This window comes from Halichoerus grypus, chromosome 7 (genome assembly GCF_964656455.1).
Source record: "Halichoerus grypus chromosome 7, mHalGry1.hap1.1, whole genome shotgun sequence".
NCBI classification, from domain to species: Eukaryota; Metazoa; Chordata; class Mammalia; order Carnivora; family Phocidae; genus Halichoerus; species Halichoerus grypus.
The window spans coordinates 49,217,029-49,244,610 of NC_135718.1; the positions used below are offsets into that span (position 1 = coordinate 49,217,029).

The 27,582-nt window shown below is 44.2% G+C and overlaps 1 protein-coding gene across 21 annotated transcripts in view; it reads left to right on the top strand.

Moving 5' to 3' along the window:
* The window catches only part of KCNMA1 (potassium calcium-activated channel subfamily M alpha 1), a 721,733-nt gene that overhangs the window by 578,438 nt on the left and 115,713 nt on the right, over nucleotides 1-27,582 (top strand). For 14 of the 21 annotated variants that reach the window (XM_078077526.1, XM_078077527.1, XM_078077531.1 and 11 more), the window contains 2 exons: nucleotides 1,988-2,074; nucleotides 8,454-8,530. In XM_078077526.1, coding sequence (XP_077933652.1) covers nucleotides 1,988-2,074; nucleotides 8,454-8,530 — 164 coding nt within the window. Of the gene's footprint in view, nucleotides 1-1,987; nucleotides 2,075-8,453; nucleotides 8,540-12,277; nucleotides 12,287-18,918; nucleotides 19,093-27,582 lie in introns of those variants that run through there. The other 7 variants (XM_078077542.1, XM_078077543.1, XM_078077547.1 and 4 more) reach the window with 5 other exon arrangements.

Here is a 27,582-nt window from a genome sequence, read left to right on the forward strand (position 1 = left end):
TAAGGAGCCCTGTGTTCCATTCCATGGGGCCAGCTAAAGAAAATCTGGTAATTCCATTGAAAACAAAATACATTTTTGGCTTTTTTTTCTTGCAGTAATAAATAATAAAAGTAACAATAACCAATATGCATTGAGCCTTCAGTGCATCATCTTGCTTAATCCTCTGAAGAAAGACTATGATTATCATCCTCATTGTAGATGAGGATATTGAGTTTGAGGGAGATATAGTAATTTGCCCAAAAGCCAGACAGCTACTAAATGGTGATGCTTGAATTTGGGTGCAATTTCTGATCACAGAGCCAGGGCATGCAAGTACTGCCTTACAGCAAAGGGGGTAAGAAAGTGTGCAAAATCCAGCATTCTGCCCTTCTACGACATCACATTTAATTGGCTTTGAAAAAGGAGTCCATCTAAGCTGTCTAAGCTCTGACCCTTTCCCCTCATGATCGTGAGAAGTCAGAGGGCTGTTAAACCAACGTAAAGAATTGGCAGGGGGGTAATTAGGAGGTGCCTGTCCAGTGCTGCTGCTCGTTGCAAGCTGTTGCTATTAGTGTGGTCTGCTGCTTCCTGATTTGTGAAGAATCTCATTGTAGCCTGTGGTTCTAGGGCAGAACAGACCAATCGTCATGGTCCCTGCCTATTATTTAGTGTTAATAACAGTGATGACACAGGATTGGTTTCCTTCTGTCAGGTCTCGTTACGGGTAATAGTGGATGTTCTTGAGACCACAAACAATTCTTTTGCCATAATGCTCCCCTCTGAGTCCTCCTGGCAGAACAAAAGCTCACCTGGGTCCTCCCTGTATTGCTGCAGACGCATGACTCTGTTGGCCACAGCACTTCCCGGAGCGGTTTTGCCAGCAGTAAAAAATTACATGTTAATTACCATCCTCCATTTTGATTGTCTTAGACAGTTGAGGACTTCCTTTAGCCTGATTCCAAACATCTATTACCTTGAAGTCAGCTTTTCAGATCAGAGAATACCTTTGTTGTATCTATTCCTGCATTCACAGTACCCAAATTCCCTGTCCATTAAGCCCAAAGCCTTTCAGTCTCTTTATAATACATTCCTGCATTCTGTTCCTGATCTGCAGAAAATTAAACTCGTTTGTTTCACCCATTTATTAGAGTAGGATACATGTATCTCTTTTGTCAGTCCAAGCACAACTTGGTCAACTAATCTATTTATAACACTTTGAAATAGGACAGTGTATATTTAGGTCCATACTTCCCTGCAAGGGGAAGGTTTTTGTTTGTTTGTTTGTTTTTAGGGATGATTTGCATTTGTTTTATAATTACAGTTTGCCCCAATCAGGATGTACCAGACACACACTTCATTCAAACACTCCCATGCATTTTGGTAAAAGCAGAATGGAATCATTTCCAACTGCTGGCATTTTTCTTTTTCACTGTTTGGGTAGATCCAATTTGTTCTACATAGGCTGCACGCGGAGTCCACTTACATGTCTTTACCAACGTCGTGCAGATGTAATGTTTGCTTCTGCATTGGTTACAGGTGTCGTGTACCATTCCCTGCAGTAATACATGTATATGTGTATGTTTCTGGATGCGTATAGGGGTCCCATTAATGCTCTGTCATCTATCAGAAAATTGTTATAGCAGTAGCTTTATTAGACCAATCACATTCAATGTTGACCATTAACAGAAGTTTCCAAAGGGCTACATATCATATCAGAAGCCCATGATGGCTACCCCATTATATACCCCCAGCCCTGAAACCTAGATGTGCTTTGATTTCTGCAACTGGGAGTATGCCAACCTGGGAACTGAGCAGCAGAGCTTTATGATGGCCTTATCCACTTAAATGTCTGGGACTGTGGACATCAAGCTCTACACAACATCTTTGGGAAAAGCATTAGACTAGTGGGCCCCCTATAAAATTAACAGTACAGTGTAGCCTTCAAGGTTTTATTCAGAACATGACCTCACAAATGTGTCTTCTTTGTTTGTTTTTGTTCACTGAGCAGTATATTAATTAATCCTGGAAACCATCTTAAGATCCAAGAAGGTACTTTAGGATTTTTCATCGCAAGTGATGCCAAAGAAGTTAAAAGGTAAGAGTTCATATTTATCTGCCTTCCTTTCTGGCCCAGCCATAGACATCTTGATCCACCATAATGGGCATGCTTTCAATATGTAACCCCAAAAGTTCTTAACATGTCCATGGGTATCAATGGTGCCGAGTCTTGGGAAAAAGAGACTATGCTTTCAAATGCTTGCATGAACTCCTCTTCACATAGTTGATTCCACATCTTTGAATTAGAGTAATAATATTTTAGAACTAGGAGGGCCTAGTTAACTGCTCCTTCATTTTCCAAGGGAGGAAACTGAGTCCCAGAGAACTGAAGCGATTGTTCAGGGTCAACCTGATTCTTGATGACTGAGAACAACATAACACAGGACAACTGGTTCCTTGTCTAGTACTTTTGACCTAATATCCAGGCAGATTTACTCGAGTATTATCAGCTTTCTAATCTAAGTACCAAATGGAATCTCAAAAGGTTTGGATTAATTTCAGATGAAATATTCAGTTAGCTATATTTCTATTTGTGGCCTTCTAGGTAAGTAGTTGAAGTTGTCAGATTCAATTCTTAAGCCTCTGTAGGTACAGCCCAGGATTTCATTGACCTCAATGTTTTATGACACTTTTATTAGTATCCTTAAACCTGTTTAAGCAGCCTAGGAATCATAGGGCTCTTTGGAGAACACCATGGAATATTGTTATATTGAGTCTATCCTATGAACGCTGAAAAACTTATTAGCAGAAAATGCGGCTCCAGCAGTCTGACTTTAACAATGATGTTACTTAGAATATTTCAAATAAATGATTAATTGTGAAAGGTCTATAATTATTTTTGGAAGCCTATTGTTTTCATGTAATGAGTTCCCACTCAAGGCCAGGCCTGTGCTAAGGGTTCTGTGTTCGTTATTGCCAGTCCTCAGAATAACCTCATAAGGTGAGTCTTCTAAAACCCTTGGGGCTTTGGTTTCCTCATCTGTAAGGTTGAGATAAATGATTTGTCCAAGGTTAGCACATAAGCAAGTGGCACAGCCCAGACTGGAAATGGTCTTTCCTTTTTCCCAAACCCACACTTTCTACCAAATTAAATAATACTAGCAAATTCTTATGTAGAGTTTAATAGGTGCCAGCCCTGCTCTAAGTACCAGGTGCCATGAACTCACACCATCCTCTCAACAACCTTGTGAGATAGGTAGCCTTACTATTTTCATTTTCCACATGAAAAGACTGAGGTGCAGATTGGTGAACTAACTTGCCCAAAGCCCCACTGCTAAGGAGTAGTAAAGCCAGGATCCAAAACCAGGAAGTCCAGTGCCAGAGCTTACCTTCTTAATTCTTTGCCAAGAGGTGAGCCTGATGAGCTGAGCACAGAACTAGGATATTTGACAGCTGATGCCTATTACTTTTTTCCTCTTCATCCACTCTTGCAAACTAGCCATACTAGTTATAAAATGTTTTAGGGGGGGAAAAAGTTGGTGGAGAAGCAAAAAAGACACAGAAAAACAAAAACAAAAAAACAACAAAGAAGAAAAATTCTTTCAACTGAGCTAATGGCTTAAGTTTACTTCTACAAATTGGGAAAGAACTGCCGTTATTCAGATGGGGACAGGAAAACCTTCTAATCCAGTTCATGGATCCTGACTGTTCTTCGGGAGTACCTTGAGAACTGGGTTCACCTGAGCAGAAAGTGGAGGTGAATGGGACTGAAGCCCCCCCACCCAGGTCCCCTGGAATAGAAGGTTATGCTCACGTCCAGACTGCGAGACACACAAGCAGCATCTCAACACCATGTATGGGGGTGGGGGAGGGGGCGTGCTGGGGAGCACAGCGGCGCCGTCGATCACGTGTACCTCCCAGATAGCAAATATAACACGGAGCTCCCATTTGTGTAATTCTATTTCCTATTGCATCTCTCGCTAATGAATGTCGCAAATACCAGGCAGTCCAAAAAACAAATTACCTCCTGTATTAGGGAGTGCAATATGTCTCATTTCAGTGCTTTATGGTATTCACAAATACATGCTGACACAAATCAGCTACAACACAAGCCTGTAATTTTCCATAGTGTGTGATGTGTCTGAGCAACTGCTGTCAGTTAGGGGATTTCAAATAGATGAAGACTGCAGAAAACCACAGAAAGGGCCTTGGTGATTTGAATGAAACTAAACAAGTTTTGTAAAAATGGAAAAGTTGATTATGATGATCCAGGATTGAGTTTGTACCCTCTCCTACAAACAAGCAACCAAAGAAGCTAATGGATTTTAGCTCCCAGAAACTTTCAGATGCAGAGGAAAAGAGGAGTGAAACCATCCATTCCAGTCTTAGAAAGGTCACTTCGGGATGAACTTTTGATCACTTGTCCCCTATTCCTTGCCACTAAATATTTTCCTTTTCAAATGACCTTGGCCCATAGTCTTTGATGTAGGAATCACAAAATGGTACCCATTGACTCAGTTTGGCTTGCAGACAGGATTTATTTGATTCACAATTTTAACAAATAAATGAGTTGCCAAGAGGAAGACATCATCAACTTTTATTTAAAAATCCCTATTCCTGGTTTCTCTTGAAAAACTTGGCAGATCTAGCGTTCCTGGGCAGCATTCTCACACTCATTCATCCATCAAATGTCTGCAGGTCACTCACTTTAGAGAACACTCCGTACCAGGTGCCAGGGAAGCAGTGGTGAACAACGAAGTCCTTGCTCTCAGGGGCTCATGTTCTAGGGAGGAGAGAATTGCAGTTTTGTTTATTTATGGTACATTAATCAAAGAATTCATGCAACTGGGGCACTGATTTAGATTGTGTGTGAGGGCTGCTCTGAAGGAGCCACATTTGAGCACAGATGGAGGTGATGGGAAAGAGTCTGTCATACAAAGATTGGAAGGGAAGAGGAGACAGGTGGGGACAGTGTTGTGTGCAGGGAGCCAAGGGAAGGAAAGTGTCTGACGGAGTAGTGTGGGGAGATGAGGTAAGAGAGAAAGGCAGGGCTGGCTCTCATAGGACTTGATACGGGGGTTGGGTTGTTATAAAATGGAGTCATTGATGGTTTTAAGCTGGGGGTGATATAGTCTGATTTACATTATTGAAACGTCTTTCCCTTCCATTATAAAGAATGAGATGTAGTGCCACAGGAGAGGGGGCCCAGAGACAGGGAGACTGCATAGTGTAGGTGAGGGAGAATAACGTGGGCTAGGCTGGTGAGTGGACGTGCAGACAAAGAAGACTGATTCAGAATGTATTTTACTAGAGAGTCTATAGGGCCCACTGGTGGACTGCATATAAGAAGTGAGGGGGAAAAAAGAGGAATCAAGAATGGAGCCTAGATTTGGAGCTTATGTAATTGGGTGGTTGTTGGCTCCCCACCTTACTGAGATGGGGAAAGCTGGAAGAAGAGCAAGTTTGGGGTGTAGGAAATTAAGAATTCTATTTGGCTATGTTAAGTAGGAGATATGTACAAAACATGCACTTAGAGTAGTCATAAAGGCAGATCTAAGATTCTGGAGTCTGGGGGGAAAGATGGGGGCTGGAGGTGTCAGTTTGGGAGCTGTATCAGGGAGGGTCCTGGCCAGAAACAGATGACACACCTAAATGAGAAAAGAGAGGAGAGTTTTATGAAGGGACCATATAAAGTTGTGGGCAGAGAGTTAAGGAAAACCAACAAGGGATGGCAAAGCACCTCAGAGCTAGAAACAGAGGGGAGCCATTCTCAGCCCTGAATCTACAGCGTCAAGGGGAAGGAGAGCTATCAGAACCTGGAGAGAGAGGTTGTAGTGTAGGAAAGGCTGCCTGGCAGGAGCTGGGTGCTCTGTAGTGTGCAGAGGGGGCCACCACCAATTCATGACCCAGCAGGGAGGAACTCTCCCTTCCCATCCTCCAGTCTCCTGCTGGCTCCTCTGATTGGCTGAACACAACAGGAAACCAGAGGACAAAGACACCCTAAAGACTGGCTTTCCAGGGTATGGATCGGGTCTTCTTGGTGATGCATGTTTCAAGTTCACCAGCTGAGGGCCACTTGATGAAGGGGTGGGGTGAACAGGAGAGGAAGTGGGGAGGAGAGCAGAGAGGGTTGAGGTGGAAGGAGGGGATATGCAGTAGGCCTGAGGGGTGTGAAAAGTCCTCTGGAATCTATGGCCATGGATTTGAAGTGAGATCAGTCAGCACAGTTGTGTTTCCTTTCCTGAGCTCAGCTGCTCAGGTGCAGGTGGGGGCTTTGCCAGGTGGGCATGAGAGAGGCAGAGATGTGTGGGGAAGAGCATGATGCTTGCGAAGAAGTGCCACTTGGCAAAACTCAGCTGGCAAAACTTAGATACTGTGCTCCCTCTGGGTGGCAATGTGTCTCCAGGACTGCAGACCAGAGACCCCACCCCCACCCCCGCTCCCTGGCCCCATCTCACTCATTATCTTTACCTTTATTTTCAGAATCTAGCTTTAATTCATGAAGTAATCCACTTGATCTTCTCGACAGTCTACTCAGACTCATCACTGTTTCATCATCTCTTTATTAGAGATTTCTTTAAGACCTTAAGCTTTGGGACTAGGCTGTGTGGACTTGAATCCTGGCTCTGCATGACCATGGGCAGGTCATGTAACCTCCCTGTGCTTCAGTTTCCTTATCTGTAAAACAGAGATAATCATTACTCCTTCAAAGGGTTGTTTGAGGATCAAATTCATTAATACTTATAAAGTGCCTAGAATAGCACCTGGCCTATAGTCTGTGCTCTATAAATGTTCCCTGTTATTGTTGTCATTATTATTATCTGTAGGAGCATCAGGTGGGGGAGAAAATGGCCAAAGGAAGTGGAAACAAAATGGCTTCCTCCATTCCTGTCCTTCCCCTTTCTTAGCTACATTGCCACTCAGGGCAAACAATCAGCTACCTCTATCCTTCCTTTCTTTCTTTCTTTCTTTCTTTCTTTCTTTCTTTCTTTCTTTCTTTTCTTTTCTTTTCTTTCTTTCTTTTCTTTCTTTTCTTTCTTTCTTTCTTTTTCTTTTTCTTTCTTCTTTCTTTCTTTCTTTTCTTCTTTCTTTCCTTTCTTTCCTTTCTTCCTTTCCTCTTTCTTTCTTTCAAGACGGATGAACACTAGCATTTAAAGAAATAGTGAATGAGCTGTTAGGGCACAAAGAGCATTGGGCTTGGATTTAGAAGTCCTGGGCCCAGCCAAGCCCAGCACAGGATGACTTTTGGCAGGTTGATGACAACCTCCTCAATTTACAGATAAGGACACTGAGTCCTGGGAACCTCCATGATCTCTTCCAGATCCCAAAGTCTTAACATTAGTTTCCACCTGGAGCCAATCACATGTGCAAGTCCTGTGAAAACATAAAAAGGAATCTAGGAATAGAATGGTCAAGAATTGTGTTTCTTTCTTTGTAATCTTGGTCAAGGGAAGACCACGTTTATCCCTGGCGTTCAATTTCATGTTGGGAGTGGTGAAGCCAAGGATTTTGTTAGTCCCCATATCCAGAGCTTGTAAGGTTGTTCCAGTGAATTTTTTCCCAGTAATCTCCTGTGCTGAAAGGATATAGGCCTCCAGTGCTGTTCTTCTAGGTCCTATGCATTCTGTGCTTGAATGATCTTGTTTTGTCTCATCCAGAGTATCTTTGACACAGCCAATGTGCTTGGTAATCACAGCTTGACACTTGAGGTCAGTCGAGGGGATTTTCTTATTGGTTGCTTCCACTGGGTACCCAACCCTAGAGTGCCCTCTGCCCACCCCGTTGCAGTGCTCAGCTGAGCTGTGCTTTTACCGTGAGAAGAAAACCTCCATTTATTACATGATCTCGAGGCTGGAGAGTATGGGAGTTGGTCCTTCTAGTTTGGGAGCAACTATGGGCTATGAAATGCCAGAAGAAATTTGACAGAGGACCCCTTTGACTCACCACTTTTGTCTTTCCCTGTCCACCTTCCTCCTTAACCTCTCTCATTTTGAAAAGAAATGGGCTTTCCGAGTGACAAGGCTAATGTTTTTATTTGACAGTGGAACTTTATCCTTGGGGCCCCTTTGATAAATATCTGACCAGACGGCAAGGGTTTCGGAGATGGATTCAACTTCCCCACCAAGGGCCCGGGGCTGGTTGCCGGCGTGTTCTGATGAGCGGCACTGAATGCCATGCTCAAAAACGAAAGACAAGCCAGCAGACCCAGGGTGTCCCATCAGCAGCCATTCCCCCAGTTCCTCTTCAAAGGAAAGTATATTAAAAGAAGCACTAACTCAATTTGCAGAATCCTGGGTTTGAAATAAAAGGTCTTGCAACAAACATTCCCGTCTGTAAACGTCTAAACCTTTCAAAAGATGAAAGGAAATTAGTGTTGGCGTGTTTCATTAATTTGGCACCACGGTGGAGGAAATGTGGTGCTTGTTTCATTCGGGTGGATTATGAAACGTGTCAGTTTTTCCATTCTCTTTCTCCAGGGCATTTTTTTACTGCAAGGCCTGTCATGATGACATCACAGATCCCAAAAGAATAAAAAAATGCGGCTGCAAACGGCGTAAGTAGTGTTTCTTTCCCCCTCCCCCCCTTTTCCTTTCCCCAAATTCGTTTCCCTTCTCCTTTTCCTATTAAAGAAACACTAAACATCAAGAGGTTTCTTGACTATGTTTATGTTTCACCCAGCAGTTTAAAGAGACATGGAAAAATGCCTGTCCTTGCTTTATTAGAGCAGAGGGTGAAAAATCCCCACCATCAGCACCTTTGAGTGAACCTAGTGCCTAATCCCCACCTCCAGACCCTGAAGGGATGCCAAGGTGGTTGTGTCCACTTGAACATAGTCAGTACGGTGCATGAAAAGGAGGACAGCTAAGACCATGGAGGAGGGAGTATTTTTGCAAAGTGATTTCCAGTGGATACGGGACCACCAAGTGTGAAGATGGCTGTACTAGGGCTGAAAGGGAAACTGAGTCTGAGGGCGCTGTCTCCCAAATGGGAGCTGACTCTCTTTCCATTTGGGACTGCTGCAAGGTTTGATACCAAGATCCAGAGCTTTCCCTTGTAGAGCCCTCAGACTGGCCCAGGAAGAGAACATGACCATCACCAATCAGCTTTATTTGCCCTTGCTCCAATAACCAACCTCAAACACCTTTGCTCCTTGGGGTAGACTAGATCGGGCTCAGTAGCTTCTGGCATATCCTGTCTCAGATCTCTTCCAAAGCAGCTTGCTAATGGGACCTCTTGAGAAAGATATGGTAAGTCAGGAACTTTGGATCATGAGCTCCCGAGAAACCAGGACTTAAAGTGGGCGTGCCTCGAGAGTAATTATGTTGCATTGCCTAATAGAAGTTGTTCATGACACTAAAGAAAACAATAATAATGATGCCTTCCTTCCTATGGTGATTTAGTATTTTCAGAGCTCCTTATTTATGATCATTATTTTGTTTGATCCTCACCGTAACCCTGGGTAATTGTCAGGGGATGTTATTTATTCCATTTTACAAAAAGAAGAAACCAAGGCTCCAAGTTTAGTGAGAGGATGAGATGGCTAAGAGTCACACAGACCTAACAGACAGGGGTTCAGGCTCACCCAAAGGCCTTTCCATGTTGTGCACTCAGTGCTCTAATCATTTTTGCAAGAGAGAAGGGCAAGGCAATGATTGTGGTTCTGAAGAGTAGAAACAGAGTTATGAAAGATCACCCCATAAAAGCGAAACCAGATAGAAGAGCACTATTCCTGGGATATGCCAACCAAAACAAGAGCTTTTTTCACTGCATTCCTAAAGGGGGACACAGTAACAAAAAACCAGTAAGATATAAATATCACTCTGCTGGAGCACGAAGATACTCGATCTCTTAGGCAAGTACCCATGGGAGCACTCTTGGTCCAGAGCAGTTTCTGTAGAAATCCTCAGCGGCTGGTTCCCAAGTTTGGGGCAGCTTAGGCCCATTGTTATGCTTTCTCCACTGACTCAACACACATGTCCCCGTTCCCCCCAGCTCTGACACCTCACTAAGATGAGTATTTATTGAGCTCTCAGTCAAAGAGACGCTAAGCTCTTGAGATCTAAGAATTCTCTGATTCTGACAACCTAAGGGGAGCATCTAAGGGGGTGTAAGGCCCAGAACAAACCCACCTCCAATCCCCTGGACTCATTGACACGAAAGGCCCTCCTTACGAGGCTGTCCACCCCAGCACTGCTTAGTTGGCTGTGAACACGGAAACAGAGCTTGGATGACCAGGCATCCCCCAGATCATATCCATCAGAGGAACATAGTATCCCAAGGTGGAAGTAAACGAGAGTAACGAATACAAAAGGGTCAACTCCTTTGTAAGGAAACTGTCGTAATGAAGGGGGTTGGAAAGTGCAGGAGAGTTTCGAGGCCAATTACCCATGTCCCGATATCTGCCAAAGAACCTGGTCCCATGGAGTACCACAGAAATTCACTTATTGATTAGCCATCCACGTATTTCTGAGTACTTCTTTGTGCCAGGTGGATTCTTGGTGCCAGGGATGGAGGGGTGAACAAGGTAACATCGCTGTTCTTCTGAAGTCTTCACTTTAGTGAATGGAGACAAACAATCATCATAGAAATTATTAAATGCAGATAGAGTCAAATGCCATGAAGAGAGGGGAGACTGCCTGTGGGTATGGGGAACTTGTCAGGATGCTGCTTTAGCCAGAAAGGTCTGGAAGGCCTCCCTTGGAAGGTGACATTGAAGCTGAGACCTTGTCCAGGCTGGTAGAAGAGCAAGGGCAAAGGTCAAGAGGCAGGAATAAGTTTGAAGTGTTGGAAGGAAGGAAGGAAGGCCAGTGGGGCCGGTGGGACTGGGGAAAGAGTGGAATGAAATGAGGTCAGAGAGGAAGGCAGGGGCCATGATGAGAAACCTGGGTTTTAGTCCTATAATTGATACAGCTATTGGGAGATTTGAGCAAGGACATAACATCCTCAATTCCTGTATTAGATGACCTCCATGGTGACTGGACAGAGAACAGACTCTAGGAAGGCAGCGGTAGAAGGCAGAATGAGGGAGAGAAAGTGTCTCTGACCCCCGCTCTGATACGGAATGTTACTCATAGGCACTGCAGTGGAACTCAGCAGAAAGCTTTTAGGTCCCTAGAAATGAGGATTTGGCCTCTAGAGTATTTTTCCATCCTGGTTCCAGACAAGCAAACAGCAGTTGACTTTAACTTCATCCTGGAGGGAAAGGCACATAATTGTTTGAAATAATTTTATTCTCTTCATTCCCCTTAAAGCTGGTTCAGCTAGTGAAGTGTGTGGTCTCTCACCATGCGTGGCATGGATTGCCGTGGAATCCCAAAGCTGAGCCAGCGTGACAGGGGTCTTGCCCCCGTCTCTCTGTACCCCCTTCCCTCTCGGGCTTCTCATCTCAATGAGGCCTCCGGCTGTGAGGTTAATGTTTGATAACAATCAAAATTGTCCAAATATTGTTCTTCCTAATTAAAAGGCCATAGCAGCCTGTGTTACAGAGGGCAGGATGCAGATGTGATGTGTAAGGGGTGGTCAGAATAAAGTGAATTACTAAACATGAACATCCCCATGCATACCAGGCAAGTCAGGAAATCGGGGAAGATGGGTTTTGGTTGCAAAGAAACTTTGATTATAAGGAGCTAGAACTGTGAATAATGAATTGCAGGGGTTCCTGTGCGTTTGAGGGCACATTGCCCGGCGCCCTAAGCTGGAGAGGGCAGCTCACCCACACAGTCATTGGTCCAAACCTATTAGACCAGGTATTAATAATTCACCCTAGAATGATACACCTCCATGAGGGCAGAGCTGATGACAGTCATTGGTCTTTATCCACAGCTTCCTAACCCTCCCCTCCCAACCTAGCTCTTCCCCTTCCAGCCCCACCCCCACCTCCCCATTCACTTTGAACATTTCATGCCATACTATCTGGAGAAATATCGAGTGTGGACATTCCATTTCCGGAAATCCTGTGGTAGTATAGTTTAACTTTTGCATTTCTTTCCATTTCTTCATAGCATTCCATCAAGGAAGAGAGTCAAATTCAGCTGTCTGGCCAAGGAGCAAGCTCTCAGAATCTACTATTCACCCATTTTTTTCTTCTGTATAACAAACCTGGTCTAATGATTTACATTTTTTCCCCCAGCCTGTATAAGTTTGCCAAAGGGTGGACTCCCAGGGGACAAGTCATGTCTGAATTGATGTGTTTGAAGGAATTTTCTTGAACTTCTAATCATTGACATATTTTTGATTTATTTTTTTTCTCTTTGCTGCCTTGGAATACGGCCCCTACTCTATTTTAACTGCACACTGGTAGTGATATATTGTGAGTAAAACGGGTTCCCAGTAGCCCGGAGTCCAGTTCCCCCTGTCTTTCTCTAGAAGAGATACTTCTTTTATTTTCTGTACAGTTTCAGTTTCTTTTTTTCTTTTGGTATTTATGTTGCATGTAGCAGTGACATCATGCCCCAACTCTCTCATCCAACACGGTCTGCAGAGTAGCCTGGGGCTGGAGACCCCCCAGAGCAGGGAACCCCCCTCCGTTCATCTTCCCATCCCCCAGCCTCTTGCCAGCTTCTGGCGCTGTCTTATTTTTCCATTTGAAAATAAGACCTTGACCACAGTGTTTCTCTTGAAGGCCTTGTCTTGGGACCTTTAGGGGACACTGAGTAGGCTGAGGTAATTACCACTATAGCTGTAGATGCCTCGTCAATTGGAGGTCATTGTCATGCTCGCCTTCGATAAATTAGACCTGGTCTCTGCTACTGAGCTTGAATTCCTATCCTGAAGGAAACACATATGCTACATATATATTCCTATGTTGTGATATATATATGATATGTACCAGTACTTTGTATGTAAAAATGAACATTTTTATATATAAGCATAGAGATATTTTATAGAGAGAGCAATGTATTTATTATAATATACGTACCTCTCTATGCGAGGAAGTGCTTGCTAGAGAATTAACTGGACACCAAACTTTGGGATTGTAAGTATCTTAAGCCACCTTACTGGAGACAAGTATTTCCACAGTGGTAATTATTTCCTACAGTCTACGAAGTTCCCTTGCTTTAAAATAAAGTTCTCCTTTCAATCAGTACCCACTGGGACATACCCAGTTCCGCTGTGGGTGTTAGTCAGGCATCTTGGAAGATCCATTTACTTGTTTCAGGTTGAAAAAATGGCTTAAGGACAATGTTCCTTTTCGTTAGTGAGCCATGTAGAAGTCCGAACAAGTAAATGTTAAGTCTCTGAGCCCCTAACTTACTCACAGAGTAGGACCCCTCTCACCCAACAAGATGGGGCCATTTCAGGGCCAGCGTTTCTGTGTGTGACTCTGGGCAATGCTGCTTCAGTGGTACCAGCAGTGAGCGTCCTCAGGTCTCTACTCACGGACTCGCGGGAGACTCCACGGAAAACGAGACCCAGCCTGCAGACCAGTTCAGTCCAGTGGTCCTGGCATCTGGAGATATCTCAGCACTCAGAACTCTCCTTGCCTTTGCACCGTGCAAGGGGGTCATCTGGTTCTGGCTAGTCTTCAGAGTTTGAGGCTCTAGAATGCTCAGTGTACAAACAAAACAAATCAGTGATGTCTTGAGTCAGTCCCACAACGCCGCCAAGATGGACTCCGTGGCTCCCTTTATCTGCAGAGCACCGGGAAGGCTGGCTCGAGGGCATGTGCCACTCTCATACCTGCAGAGTGCCTACTGTACCTCGTGATCCTTCGGAAGCAGACAGAAAAGGGGATGTCAGTCACAAACAGCTCTGGTGCCAAATGCCTCTGCCTTCCACAGCCCCCGCTTGGTGTGGAGGGCAGGATCCTCTAGTTCTGTTCTGTGTACTTAGGGCCACTGACATTAACTAGCTTTTTCTTTCCCCTCTTTCTGTTCTTGGAAAACCACCTGGCAGATCTTTCTTCTCCCTGCAGAAGCTAATAGGAGGAATTTGGCTAAGTGAAGACATCATTCCTCATTTACAGGACTGGAAAGAATGCTCGCCGATTCCCAGGGTCACATCAAAAGCATGTCTCAACCCTCTACCTCGGTGGACTTTTTCGTTCCATGGAGGCTTCTTGTTCTAATTTTAGTTGCTGCTGAGCATGTGAAGAGCAGCTTCAGGGTTCAGGCTTGGAATTCATCCTTCCTTCACTGGGATTGATCTTAAACATGTCATTGCGACCTAAAAAGTATCTGTGAACTGAAAGGCAGATATTTTCTTCGTCCACGCTAGTCTTCCTTTGAATTTGCTCCATTTGAACCTAGAATAGTTTTTCTCCGGCTGTTGGAAAACTCCACCTGAGCCTCTCAGTCCTGCGCTGCTTTTCCTGCCCCTTCCAACCCACCCTGGAAATTAAGATTCTGCAGTTGGAAATTGGCTGGCAGTTTGGTTGCTGATGCAGGAGGCAGATGGTGCTGAGCACAGGATGGGAGTCCAACTCCCTCTTCATTCCAGGCTTGGCTCAGAAGGGCTAACCGGCAGAGATCCTGAGTGTGACAGCTGATTGTCACTTTGACACAAGGAAAGTGCAGTAACCCAGCCACATCTACATCAGCCGCTTCTGTACAGGTTTCTTTTCTCGTGATCACAACCCTTGAAAATATAGGAAAAGTGGTCTGAGAGTAGGTCTGAGAAATCCCCCATTTTTAAACACTTAAGAGTAAACAGATAGCTTTGATGATGTCCATTAGGGAAATACTTTCATTTTATCTCTACAAATAGCACTAGGAAGTCCTAATGGAAATATTGGATGAATATCCACTCCCTTGTGGTGAAGGAAAGCACATAAAAGCTTTTTCTCAAATTGTAAAAGGGCTAAGCCAGAGTTCTTTGGAGGAAGGTGAGACCCAGGGTCTCATTCTTGGCAACCACATAACCTCTTTGAATCGGTGGCACCGGTCCAAGAACAAGAACCTTGTGACGTGGGCCAAAGAGAAAACGGAGTCCCCAGAGGCTTATATTTCTGCTTTCCCTGAGTTAAGCTGGCCTATGGGGCCAATTAATTGAGCATAAAGTTCCAAAAGCCCTAAGACGGAATGACAAGTAGCCACAGTCTTCACACCTACCGGAGACACACTCTTGTCTGTTTCCTGTCTCAGGAAGCGGCAGCACGGCTTTGAGGAGGCCCAGCCAGCTGCTGCTGAACTGGTCCCACTCTGCTGGCCATGGCTGCAGAGCCAACGTGTTTGCAAGTCGCCACTCTTGAACCAACTCCTAGAATTCACCACTTCATCCCCACTGGCCCCTAAACATCCGATGTGAATTGTAAGAACCACTGAACTGAGATGACACTGCACAGATGTCAATTCTTGGAGGCACACAGTGTCCCTTCCTGCTCCCTTGCAGAGAAAGGCCTGCTAGTTCAGGTAGTCTGTTGACTAGCTGCTCTTCCACACGGATCCACTAGATGTCCTCATAGATCTACTTTGCATTACCATTGAGCTCCTGCGGAAAATTCCTTTTTTCTGAGGCTTGGGATTTGGGAAGAGAGCGTTGGGTGACGATGTGAAAAAGAAAATCAGCAAACACCAAAGGTGAGAGGGCACTTTATGTGTCCAGGGAGTAGATTAAGAAACTTATTTCTGGTTTAAATAAATACTGAAACTTTCAAAGTTGCTCTTTGAAACCTAACCTTGGGAGTTTTAAGTGGCACTCTGATATCTGAAATTAACCTTCTAACCCACATCAGCTCCAGAAAAGAAAACAGTCACGGGGAAATGGAACTAAAACACCAGCGGTTCTGAATATCCGTGATTCGCTAAAACAAAACCGGAGGATTAGGAAGCCAGAGAGTCGAAGGGGACAAGGGGTGGTGTTTTCCAAATCAGGAGAGCCACGACTTAATTTTGATATAATTTTATTTTACAACTTGAGAGTATAATTTTACACACAGTGTCCACATCCTCTGGAATAGCTCCCACCACGTGGGCAAATTATCAAACATTTTTAGTTAAAGCGCTTGTTCATGACCCATTTAATGGCCCAGAGGAGGGCTCTTTCTTCCTAGCTGGGACGCACATCCTTCAAGCCTGATGAATCGCTCCACCAGAAGGGAGGTCAGCTGGGCTTACCTGTTAAGAGATTGGGCCCGGAAGTGTGTAGGTGAAGACATCTAAGGGGTGGGGGGTGTCAATGAAAATGGACTATTCCAGAAGTAGAGCGAGAGAGCCACCCTCCCAGCCGGTGGCACCTTGGTCTAGACATTGTAATTCACAAAGGTTTGTCAACATGTGGGGCTCAATCATTTTGAACTGTTTCTGTCTTGTCTTTGAGCCTCTCTCTGATCATTCTTGCTGGTTTTTTTTTTTTTTTTTTTTTTTTGTGGTGGTGCTTGTTTGTCTTTTGAGATTACTATTTTGTATTTGGTGTGAGTGTAAAAATGATGACTGGGGAGGAATGACTAGTAATAGCATGTTTGCTTTTTTATGCATATGCTGCTTTGGAATGTGACTGCTTATAATTAACATTTAATCTTCTTATAGCAAATGGTTTTTTGCTGCTTCGATTACCAGTTTCAGCCTGTTCCTGCATGCTAACAATATGAAATTTTAGAACAATGCATGGTCTCCAGAACAGCCAGCAATAACCGTTGCAAACAGTTCCTGAGAGGCACTGGGTTGAAGTTGTGTTTCCACCTGAAGCCCTTATCAAGTACGAGGTTTAAAATCACCCATTATGATGGGCTTACCTCTGACAGAATCGTTTCAAAAGTTATTCTGCCTCATCCTCCCTCCCCTTGTCCTTAAAGACGGTATATATAGAAGAACTCTCTTTCCCTATAAATGTGTCAGATTCTATTATTATATATGAACCCAAAATGGCAGTATGGAAATGAAAACCAGGGACTGTTGCTAATGAGAAGCATAGCATTTCAGAGTTTGATGGGCTTCTCTTCTGCTACAGCATTTGATTAATTTTTTTTCAAAACAATTTATTTACAGTGAAACAAAAAATTATCTTTGTTTCCCTCCTCTGTGTAAATAACAAATCAATATTTCCAGTAAAAGAACCAAGCCAAAAATAAGTGAGCCGTCTACAAGTTGTCCATCAGATCTGGATGAGTGTAAAATAATTTTATTTTTGTGTCTTCAGCTGAAGACTTTTTCCTCTTTCTTGACTTCAACTACTACCGTTTGGGGTGTCTGGGTATTCATACCATACCTTCTAAAGTCTTCCAATTCAAATGCTATAGTGGAACTTTTCTTTTCTTTCTTTTCTTTTTTTTCTTTCTTTTTTTTTTTTGTAAAAGCTCAGCTCAGGAATGATGTACCACGCATTGAAGAGGGCTGGGGCTGCATGATGATGATCTGAACAACCAGCTAGCTAGGATGCTAAAAGAACATGTCACTAAAAATGGGAGCCAAGTTTAAACAGGAACGGATCTCTCATTCATCTCCCCCAGTGCCTGTTCTTTACAATCATAATGTTACCCCTGCTTGACAAATATACTGTATGGCAAGTCATAAAGGTCTTAGAACAGGACTTGACCCATTTGAGAGATTTAAACCCCTCTTCCTGGTGACTGTAACATTCAAAGAGGGCAAAACCAGAAGCCATATTTTAAAGTAAGAGTGCAACCATTCTCTACAAAGAAAAAGAAAGAGGGGGAAAAGTGACTTTTAAAATGGAAGGTGTGGGCGCAGGGAATAACACCTTTCCGGTTCAGGCTTACTATTTGGCTATGATGTCTGGAATAAATACGAGTTCTTCTCCAATCCTGTGAGAGAAGCAGGCTGGTTCATGCTAAGTGATAAGCAAACACGTTTGCCTGTTGTAGCATCAAAATGAGGCACAAAAAAGCTCCTCGTCCTGAAATATAAATTGGCTTGAAGGTTAGGGGTGAAGTGTCTTGAGACCCACTACGGTGATGTCCAGCCAGGTTTGCACTTGGTAGGTCAGCACTCAAGTTGGATCCCCAGGCAGGCCAGATCCTACGATATCAGCTTTAGAAGAGCTATCAATGCTGCACGCAAATATAAATAAGATATTTTATGTGGGACCTAATTTCTTACTTCAGGTTTTATAATCTCTAATCTATCTTGTCCAATATTTTCAGTATAAGAAAAAATTACGATTAACCGATAGCTCGATGGCTTTCTGGATTTTCAGTGGGTGGGGAGAGAAAAGCAGATGTGATTTTCAGATTCTCCCAGCTTTAAGCAGAAAATACACCCATGAGTAGCTAAATGCATTCCAATAGACCAACATCTCATATGCTTTTGGTGATTTCTTATTTGTGAACTGCCTTTAATGTCAAATACGCAGCGTTAGCCTTGAGTAGCTGCATTTCTTATATGGACAGATTTGGATATTTGTTCTGTCAAGAGTAAATTTAAATTCCTGTAGGCATCATGTAAACTCACTCTGGGGAAGTTCAGCAGAGGCATCCTCAGATTCTATATTAACATGTAATCGTTTCATATCTAATTTGATGAAAACTTGTCCTAGGCTCTGCCTCATGCCCAGAAATGGATGGAAATTAGAAAGCCTACATATTAGATATTTTGCATCTTGCAAAAACCATTTATTGTACCAAGTAAGCAATTAATTGATTGGCTGTGTGTTTATTTTGACCTCCTGTATTAATTGCGCCAGGGGAAAAATGTTGGTTACATTTTTGCTGTCTCTAACGTGCTCTTCTTCTCATCCAAGAACCCGATTGTAATCAGCCATGCCCGCTTCCTGTAGTCACCCACTTTACCTGGGGGAGAAAAATAATACACAACAGCCTTGGGGGATGATAAAGGCAATTTATATTTTTGCTGCTTTTTTTGATGTACAACCAAACTGTTACCAGCAGTCACTCTGCATTTTTTTTTTTTTTTTCTGGGTCAAGACTGTTAATGTGAACTAAGACCTGTGTTAAATCCCTTTAGCTCCCTTCTAGCTGCCTTGCTGTGTGTGACCTTGCCATTAACTACCGCTCTTCCTCTCCTCCATCCAACCACATGATGATAGCCAAGATGTCCATCTACAAGAGAATGAGACGGGCATGTTGTTTTGATTGCGGACGTTCTGAGCGTGACTGCTCGTGCATGTCAGGCCGTGTGCGTGCTAACATGGACACCCTTGAGAGAACCTTCCCACTTTCTTCTGTCTCTGTTAATGATTGCTCCACCAGTTTCCGTGCCTGTAAGTTTGACCCCGACACACGGAGTTCCGTGTCTGTGCTGTTTGTGGTATCATCCCCGTCTTGTGTTGTGTGCCCTGTGGTTCTTGTGAGTCCGTCCGGCTGATGTTTTCTTCCCAGTGTGACCTTGTATATGGTGATGGATGTCGTCCTCGCTGCCTGTGTCCCTGTGTACCTGCTAGGGAAGGCCTCCCTTCCCATTCTGTTAACTCGTTGTGCTTCGGGGAATGGCGTGCAGGACTGTGATAGTAGAGTCTAGTGATAGTCTCCCTCTTTCTCCTTTAAATAAATATAAATGGAAATTAATGTGACAATAAGTCAAATACTGTATTAATACAAAGATGTGTGCAAATGCATATCTTAGTATTTGGGTCAAGGCTATCCATTGGATTGGGTTGCAGGGAGGAAGGAGAGGGAACAAGTAAAAGTAGATTAAATTATTAAATCATTAAATTATTTAAATCACTAAATTATTTAAAATTATTTAAATCATTAAATTATTTAAATCACTAAATTATTAAATCATTAAATTAGATAGTTTCCAAAATACAACAGGGTTAAGATGAATGTGGATTTCTTTCTTCTTTTATTTTTTAAACTTTGTCTTTTTAACCTGTATCTCGTTCCTCCAGTGCCAGATTGTGTCCTATGTTCTGGAAATGAGTATTCTAAACCTGTAAACCTCTATTGACTGATGCAGTCTAGGGCTTCCCTCAGAAAGCTGACTAATTCAAAGGAGCATTATTTTTTCCCAAAAATAGAATCTCACACTTTAATTAAGGTCTCCTGTAGCAATTGTGATTCCAAATAACAACAAAAGCTATAAGCCGTGAGCTGCCATGATTTCCTGGAGTCCGCTGTACAGGACTTTGAGGTCAGTCTTCTTCGTTCACCCACAAGGTCAGGGATGGTAAAGAACCAAAGGTCAGGGTCTAGCTGCTGGCAACCGGCAATGCTGACCTACACCAGGTTCCTGACACCTCCCTCATCCTGGTCCGACGCGTGGACTTCGCGCGTATTTTACCGACGGTTGCCTGGTGATATTACTGAAAGCCCCAGCGTGCACACTGAGGTGCTGGGATGCGGGGAACTTGCTGACTGACCTGTGCTGGTGTTGGAGGCAGTCCCAGCATGGTGTGCTTGTGGGACAGTGATCCACAGAGGCTCCCGGGGCTGAGGGGGCCCTGACGTCACTGTATGCAGCGGAGTGGTATGCTGGGCCACATGCTGGTGTTTGAACCTGCTGTTCGGGTCTGAGGCACAATCTGGGCATCTAACTGTTGTAGAGTCACTTGGAAAGGTTATACCTGGGACCAGAGAATCGTCCTTTCTTCTTCACAATTCACTGTTCTTCCAGAACAGTGCCAAGAAATAGGATTCATTTTTAAAAGTGATACTTAATAGAGGTTGTATCGAGAGGGATTTTGGACTGTCCCAACCACATTTGCCTAAAATTCTAGGAAGGAAGTTCCTTTCAAATCTTTTGTACAGCTGCCACAGTATGAACCTTTACCCTTTTATTCTCATCGTGAGAATTCTTGCTAGTTCCTACGACGTGGCAAGGAGAACTCGGTTGCAACCGCACAAGGGATTTGTTTGTCTAAGATGTCCGGCAAGACACTAGGTTCAAGACAGGAGCTGGGGGAGGAAGAGCAAAGTGGTGAGCTTTGGTGGCACAGTTTGGCCACATCTTTGACTGATGGCCGTGAACGGAACCACCAGCCACCGGGGTTACCCGTCTGCCTAAGGCACAACTTCTTCTGTTTTCAGATAACCAGTAGGCTCTAAAACCTTGGCCAGGAATTCAGTGGAGAAAAGGAAGGAGCCATTTGGGCTGTATGTGGTCGTGTCTTGGCAAGAGCTGCCCATACCAATCACAGTAACATGTGTGTCCCCTGTGTGAGGCCCGTGATACCCAGCGTGTGTAATTTCCATTTCATCCAGGAGAAACCATAATTGGAGGGATTTCTCATCTCTGCAATTTAATCCAAACATTGATGGAGGCCAAGAGAAGAAAAACTTAGGGTGGGATTGTCCCATCCACTTGGAAACATCCTGTGCGTGAGACTGTTGTCCTTCTCTACCCTCCCAAATCAGCCCCACCATAGAAAACACGGAGCTTTGGGCTGTATGTGGAAGCGTTAACTGATACTGACAGCTCAGGGGTGGGGGGGTCGCCTCCTCTGTTTCATCAGTTTCCCCGCCGTCCTCACGCCATCGAAACAAAGCAGATTTCATCCACCCCTGTGTGAGTCCTCTCACCTTTGACCATTAATAATAAGTTAGAAAAATCCATTCCAATTTGAGCCCCTTCGTGCACCCACATAAGCCCTTCTTCTCCAATTAAAGAATGTCTATCTCTATGCAGAATCCCACTGGCAGGGCTCCAATAGCAATCCCTGGGCTTCCCTTGCTGGTGGTGGGTTTGGGTGGTGCCCATTTGACAGAGCTGGTTGCCTCAAAGAGCAGTGGCGAGAGTGGGCTTTTCATTAAATATGAGCAGATGTGAAATGTAGAGGGTTTGACAATTAGAAATGGCAGGAGAAGGGCCCTTGAATCAAAGTGAGGTCAGATGGGCGGATCAGATTACTTCTCTTACATTCTTTAGTTGTTCTGAAAATCATTTTGAATTAGTGTCAGGAGAGCCATGATGGGTTTTGCCCTTTGTCTTTTATGCTGGGGCCGTATTGTTTCCCAAGACACTCATTAAAGGTCATTATATTATTACGGAGCTTGCTTTGGTCGTAGTTTCCCAGTTGAGCCAGTGTGCTTTGGAGACTGCCTAATTCATTTCTCTCTTGCTTTTAGTCTCCCTCCTTGCTTTTTTTTTTTTTTTCTCATAAGGGGAAAGATTTCCGTTTTCAAGGGACGTTAAATTGAAACACAAAGTCCCATTATGTGTTTTCTGAAGTGGGAAGAAAAGTAGCTAGTTCCCAGAGGAGTAGTAATATATTAAAAGTGTTCACACAGTTTTAAAAAATCTGCCTTCTAGCAGCAGGGCCCGCCTGCTCAGGGCATCTCTCCTTGGAGGTGTGGCCTGTTACCGAGGATCGGTCATTGCAAAGTCACGTTCTGTTCTGACAGTTGTCTTCTTTTGAACTCGAGAGATGTAAGGTCAGACCGTGCAGACAGAAAGCTCTTCAGGGAAGAAGGACTCCTTTACAAAAGACTTTAAAAAACAGTGTCAGAAAAGTAGAGCACATAGTGACCAGTAAGGATTCATCAAAGACTTATGCTTTTGGCAAGACTGAATGGTTCCTTATGGTAAGCTGGAGTCGGTGCACAAAGCTTCATTTTCCGATCGTCCTGGTTTTGTTTCTACTCCAGATGATCCTGGGCGGGAGTACCAGCTCTTCGGAAAGACACTAAGATGATATGGGCCCAGACGTTTTACAAGTAGCCATGTTCTAGGACCATCAAATATTTTTAAAAAAATGATGTCTAGCAACATACACACATAAATATAGATGTAGGTTCTAATCAGTTCCATTTTGCGTCCATAGAATTTTATAAAATAGTGCTTTTTCTCTGTTCAGAATTTTTTCGTGTTGTTTCGGTCTTGCCTGATATCTGATTGCTCAGTCTAATAGAAAGGGACAGTGAAAGTTTGAAGCAGCGACAACATAGGACCCTATTGATTCAAACCTGCCGAGACCTGTGTGACATGATGCCGGCCGCAAGCCATCAGCAGCCCTGGCATGAACAAATTAATCATGTGCTGGAAGAGAAACAGATCTTTAGACTTGCACTTAGAAATAGTTTTAGCTCAAGTACATGTGCGATCACTCACACCAACCTTTCAATTTACTAATAGTTTAAACCTGCACAATTACATATACCCTTTTGCAAACTACTGTAGCTAATTTTAAATGGCGTGTGACTTTTATTTTGGGTATAAATCTAATACAAGGAGGCATTCAACTCCAGTGGTTAAGTTGAGAGGAGCAGTCCAATACCATTAGGTTGAAGGGACACATACCAAAATCAGTTTAGTGTAATCTTGAGTCTTGTCAGATAATAAACAAAAATCAGCTTATCCCGAGTAGCCTCTGGTTTGTACGGGCAGAGAATTAACATTGTCAATAGAACTAAAGTCACTCGAGTGAACTAATGGCATTTTGAAGTACATAGAATCAGATACGAGGGCAAGGGGTGGAACTAGCTCTAGGAAAATGTCTATAACAGGACACACCCTATACTGACAGTCTCCGTTAACTCTTAAAGAGGGATTTGAGTTAATAAGCTGTATTTAAAAATCAACAGCCTATCATTATCTGATTCCTTTTATGTGTAGTTTTGGGTGACGTCCTCAAGCTCCCCCCAAATTGTATTTGTTTATTTTACCTCTGGGCCCTGAAACCAAAGACTCTTCCCACCATCAGTGATAGAAAGAAAAAGGAGAGCCAAAGGAAACTCAGCTTAAATCAATGTAATCATAGTTTCCCATGCATTCTGTAAGCCCATTCGTTCTGGGTCTGCAATTTCTCCCATTTTTCTTGTGCACGCTGGTTATGATCTGTCTCTTTCTCCTTCCCTACATTCCATGAGAGCAAACACCCAAGCACCTTCGGATTCCACTCTAGCTCTGCGCTAGCCCTGGCCCACGCTCCCTGAGTTGGCCATTCGCACTTCATTGCAGGACGTGAAAACAGGAAGGTAAATAGGGCCAGATAGCCATTTAATCATTCCGAGAGACTAACGATGTACCTGGGAGGGCATCTTCGGGTACTTTTGTTGGTAGCAGGCAAGGTTACAGAAGCCAATGCCTCTCACTCGATTCTGTGGTAGGCACATTTAGCAATGGGTTGACTAGAAATATGCTTTCCACGTGCTTACACGGGTGACTAAAGTGACTAAAGTGACACTCGAGTGACTTTAGTTCTATTGACAAATTGTTAAATCAGCATTGTAAGGCCAAAATCACGCGTGGGCAAAATCTCCTTTGAAAAGAATCCCTTGAAATGCCTATCTTCAAATGCTTTCACTCGTAATAAATAGCTACTTTCTTCAGCTGAGTGTCAGGTGAAGTAGCTGACTTGTGTTGGGGACCTCGTTGTGCTCCCCCCCCCAAAAAAAGTATTGTTGAATTCTTTACGGTAAACATGCTATGAAGAGCCCCCTTGTTTAGATGAAGAGGGATCTTCTGAGCAAAAGGCAGCCAACTTTTCAAAAGAAATCCTTTGAAACAGAGTTAGGAGACAAGAAGTAGAAAGGTCAGAAGGAGGAAAGACGGAAGGGTCCCTTGTGTGTACTCCTGTCACTGGAACACCTCCCTTCCCAGGAGTACGACACTTTAATAAGTGACTCAGCTTTTCAAGGACAAACTAGAAAAGACGTCGACATGCCACAAGTAGGCTGAGCAGAGGTCCTTCTGCAAGGTGACATGGAAATTATGTTTGCATTTTTACTCTGGACGGTGGCCGGTTGTCACGATACTCAGCCTGACAGCTCCTACCACTGGGCATCAGATTCTCCATCTTACCTCCATGGAGGAGGACGGATGTGGCCAGTTAGCTCTCCATCTCCCCCCTTCCTCCACTATCTCGGGCGACAGATGCCAGGGCCAGTCCGCCTTTCACTTGAGCTCTCTTGTCAAGGCTCTGCCTTGAGCCCAAATCCTGACCTTTACTGTATGAAATAAAGTACTGATGAACAAGCAGAGGTTTGAATTAGAGCAGGCTTGGAGCAAATGTCAAGTCCATCTCTGCCTCCCTCCTCCACCTGCACCAGGAGCCTGGATTAGACCCAGTCTGGAGTTTGCAGTGCCTTAGGCTTTATGGGTCTGGGGAGACATAACTTATTAACAAAGAGTTATTAAATTTTTATCAATTTTACAACACAATGTAAATGCCTCCTATGAATCTACATTGTATTCATTATCATTTAAAGCGTTAATTAAGTCAAAGTTGCATTTAATTTCTCTCTAAATGGGCCTCTGGGAAGAGGCTTTTAGAAACATCTGTGGGAGCGTGCGGCTCGTGGAGACAGGGAATCCCCCAGCCGGCGTTCAGGATAGCCCCCTGAGTTGATTGCCATCGCGTGTCTGTGGTTAATTTGTTGTGATGCGATTGGGCATCGTCTCAAATTAGTATCAGACCAGTAATGGTGTAAAGTCACTGGCGAGAGTCTTGGGGGGCGGCCGCATGGGCTCCACTGCGTCCTGCCTTCAAGTCTCATCCAGATGGAAATGAGCACTTGATGTGCAGCCCCCGTGGTCTCAGTCATGCCCGGGGATTCTCCCTCCTCCTCGGATGGTGCCCATCGCTTCACTCGGATGCTTCCTTCATCTGAGATGGACGTCTGTCATCTGGCCCAACAAATTCAAGATGTTTGCCAGCATGCTCATAGGAAAGATCTTAGAGTTTGGGATCTTTGACTCGCATTTAAGCCTAGAAGCAATGAGCCTAATGGGAGCCCTTTTCAGAATGGAGTGAATTGGAGATTATAAACAGATCAGACGTATCAGTGAGGAGGGACGGGTGAAACTCGCTAAGATTTGCCGAAAAATCCGTTTCCCTTTTTGGGGAGTGGTTGATGTTTTTGTCTTATCTGAGCCCATTCTCCAGGCCCATTCTCCAGGCAGATCTATTATCCTATTGGCCCTCCATCACGCAGAACCTGAGGCTTCTTAATGTGGTGGTATTAGGTGGCTAGCGCTTAACTTAGATTCCCATGGAGACTAGACTTGGTGTAGTGGCTGATCTTACCGTGTGCAAGGTGAACACAGCAAGGGGGTGTGTGTGTGTGTGTGTGTGCCTATATGGGTGTGTGTATGTTGTTAAATTTAACACAACATTTTCTGCATTGCAGACACGGTATCTTTTACAAATACGAATTTAATCCTCATTTTGAGGTAGTAACAGTTTTTTACGGTCGAGGCAGCTGTAAACGGAGGCACCTATAAACTGTGCCATTTACAGATGAAACAACTAAGGCCCAGAGAGGGTTCAATAACTTGCCTGGGGTCCTGCCTGAGTCCACAGTTGGGGCTGGGATTCCAGAACAAGCCGGATGGCTCCATGGACTGTGGAGCTAGTTGAGTTACTCAGATACAAGGTTGAACCGTTGAACCGCTGGTCACCCAGTTAGGCTGGAGCCTAAGACCTATTCGCAGGGAGAGGAATCCTGAAGGGGTTTTGTTCTTCATCTGCAACACAATAGAATGCATTCAAGGTGTTTGATCAGGAAAGGGACCACAGAGGCTTTGTTTTAGCAAGTCTTCCGCTGGCGCTGAGGAAGAAGGGGCTGGGCTGGTGAGGCAGTTGGGAGACTCCCCCCTGAGGGTGGGGAAGACCTGAAGAGGAGAGGCTGTGGCAGGAGGAGGTGGAGGGAGCTGCTCTGAGTTGCCCTAGGAAAGGAAGGCGTGATCTACAGCCACCAGGACTCTGCAGCTGAAGCACATTATCCATATGCAGATCTGAGAAGTTCAAATCTTTTTAAAGAAAGTTTAATTAATGGCTCTGAAGTAGTTGAGTTGCATTAGTTAAATTTCTTGAGCTTAATTCTCCCCAGCTGACCCAGCCGTCGTTGTGATTCCTGTTTGGGCTCAGTAGAGTTTTCTTCGATTGGAGGGGAATTTAAAGCCTCAGCTGAGACTGGAGACCTACCAAGCTGCATCCATTATCCCCAGTCTTGGGGTCTCCTCCATCTATTTTCTTTTTCTAACCCCCATTTCTTCTTCCTGCCTCATCATCCTCCCCATTTCCAATAAGACTCACATCTTGAGTGTGTTGACAGGGACAGAGGCAGGCAGCTCCCAACTGTTACCACAAATGCTATTGGCCCAGGCTGGACAGCAGAAACAAGTGGGCGCCACCGGCGGGGACACGTGACCAGCCCCGAAGGTCTTGGCTCAAGCTGCACATGGTAGCTTCAGCTAGAGCTCATGAAAATTATTTTTCAAATCCCCGTGGCTGGCAATGAGACCTTTCTCCTCCCGTCTTTCTCAGGGAGACAGCATGTCTCTTTACATCTATGGAGGAAACAAATAATAAAGTCCTTCACATCCCATTCACTGAAAATCCACTGTAGTTTCCAACCACTTATCCTACTCCAGTGGAAATACAAAACACATTTCCTGTGAAGTACTGCCACACAGAGCCCGAGGAAGTCACGTGGCATATCTAAGTACCACGGCACAATTTTCTTTTTCTTTTTATTTCTCTGTGCACAAGACCTTTGTACTCGTTGTGACTGTACGTTGGCCAAATGTGGCTGTAGGATTTGTACACACCATGACCTCAAAGGGTCATTAAAATGGCGTGGAAAAGCACTAGAGTCCTGGGCTCCTGGACTTGCCGAGAATGCCAGCTTCTGGAACTGGAATGAGGCAGAATGCGCCCACCCAATTGGCTGTGTACTGTTTCTTCTCTCTCCAGGGCTTTCTCCCAAACCAGTATGGTGAATTTCGTAGATAATCAGGGAATCTTCCATCCCCACGTTTACTTATAAGGGTTCTGCTTCCCCAGTCAGCCATTTTCCCAAGAGGAAAC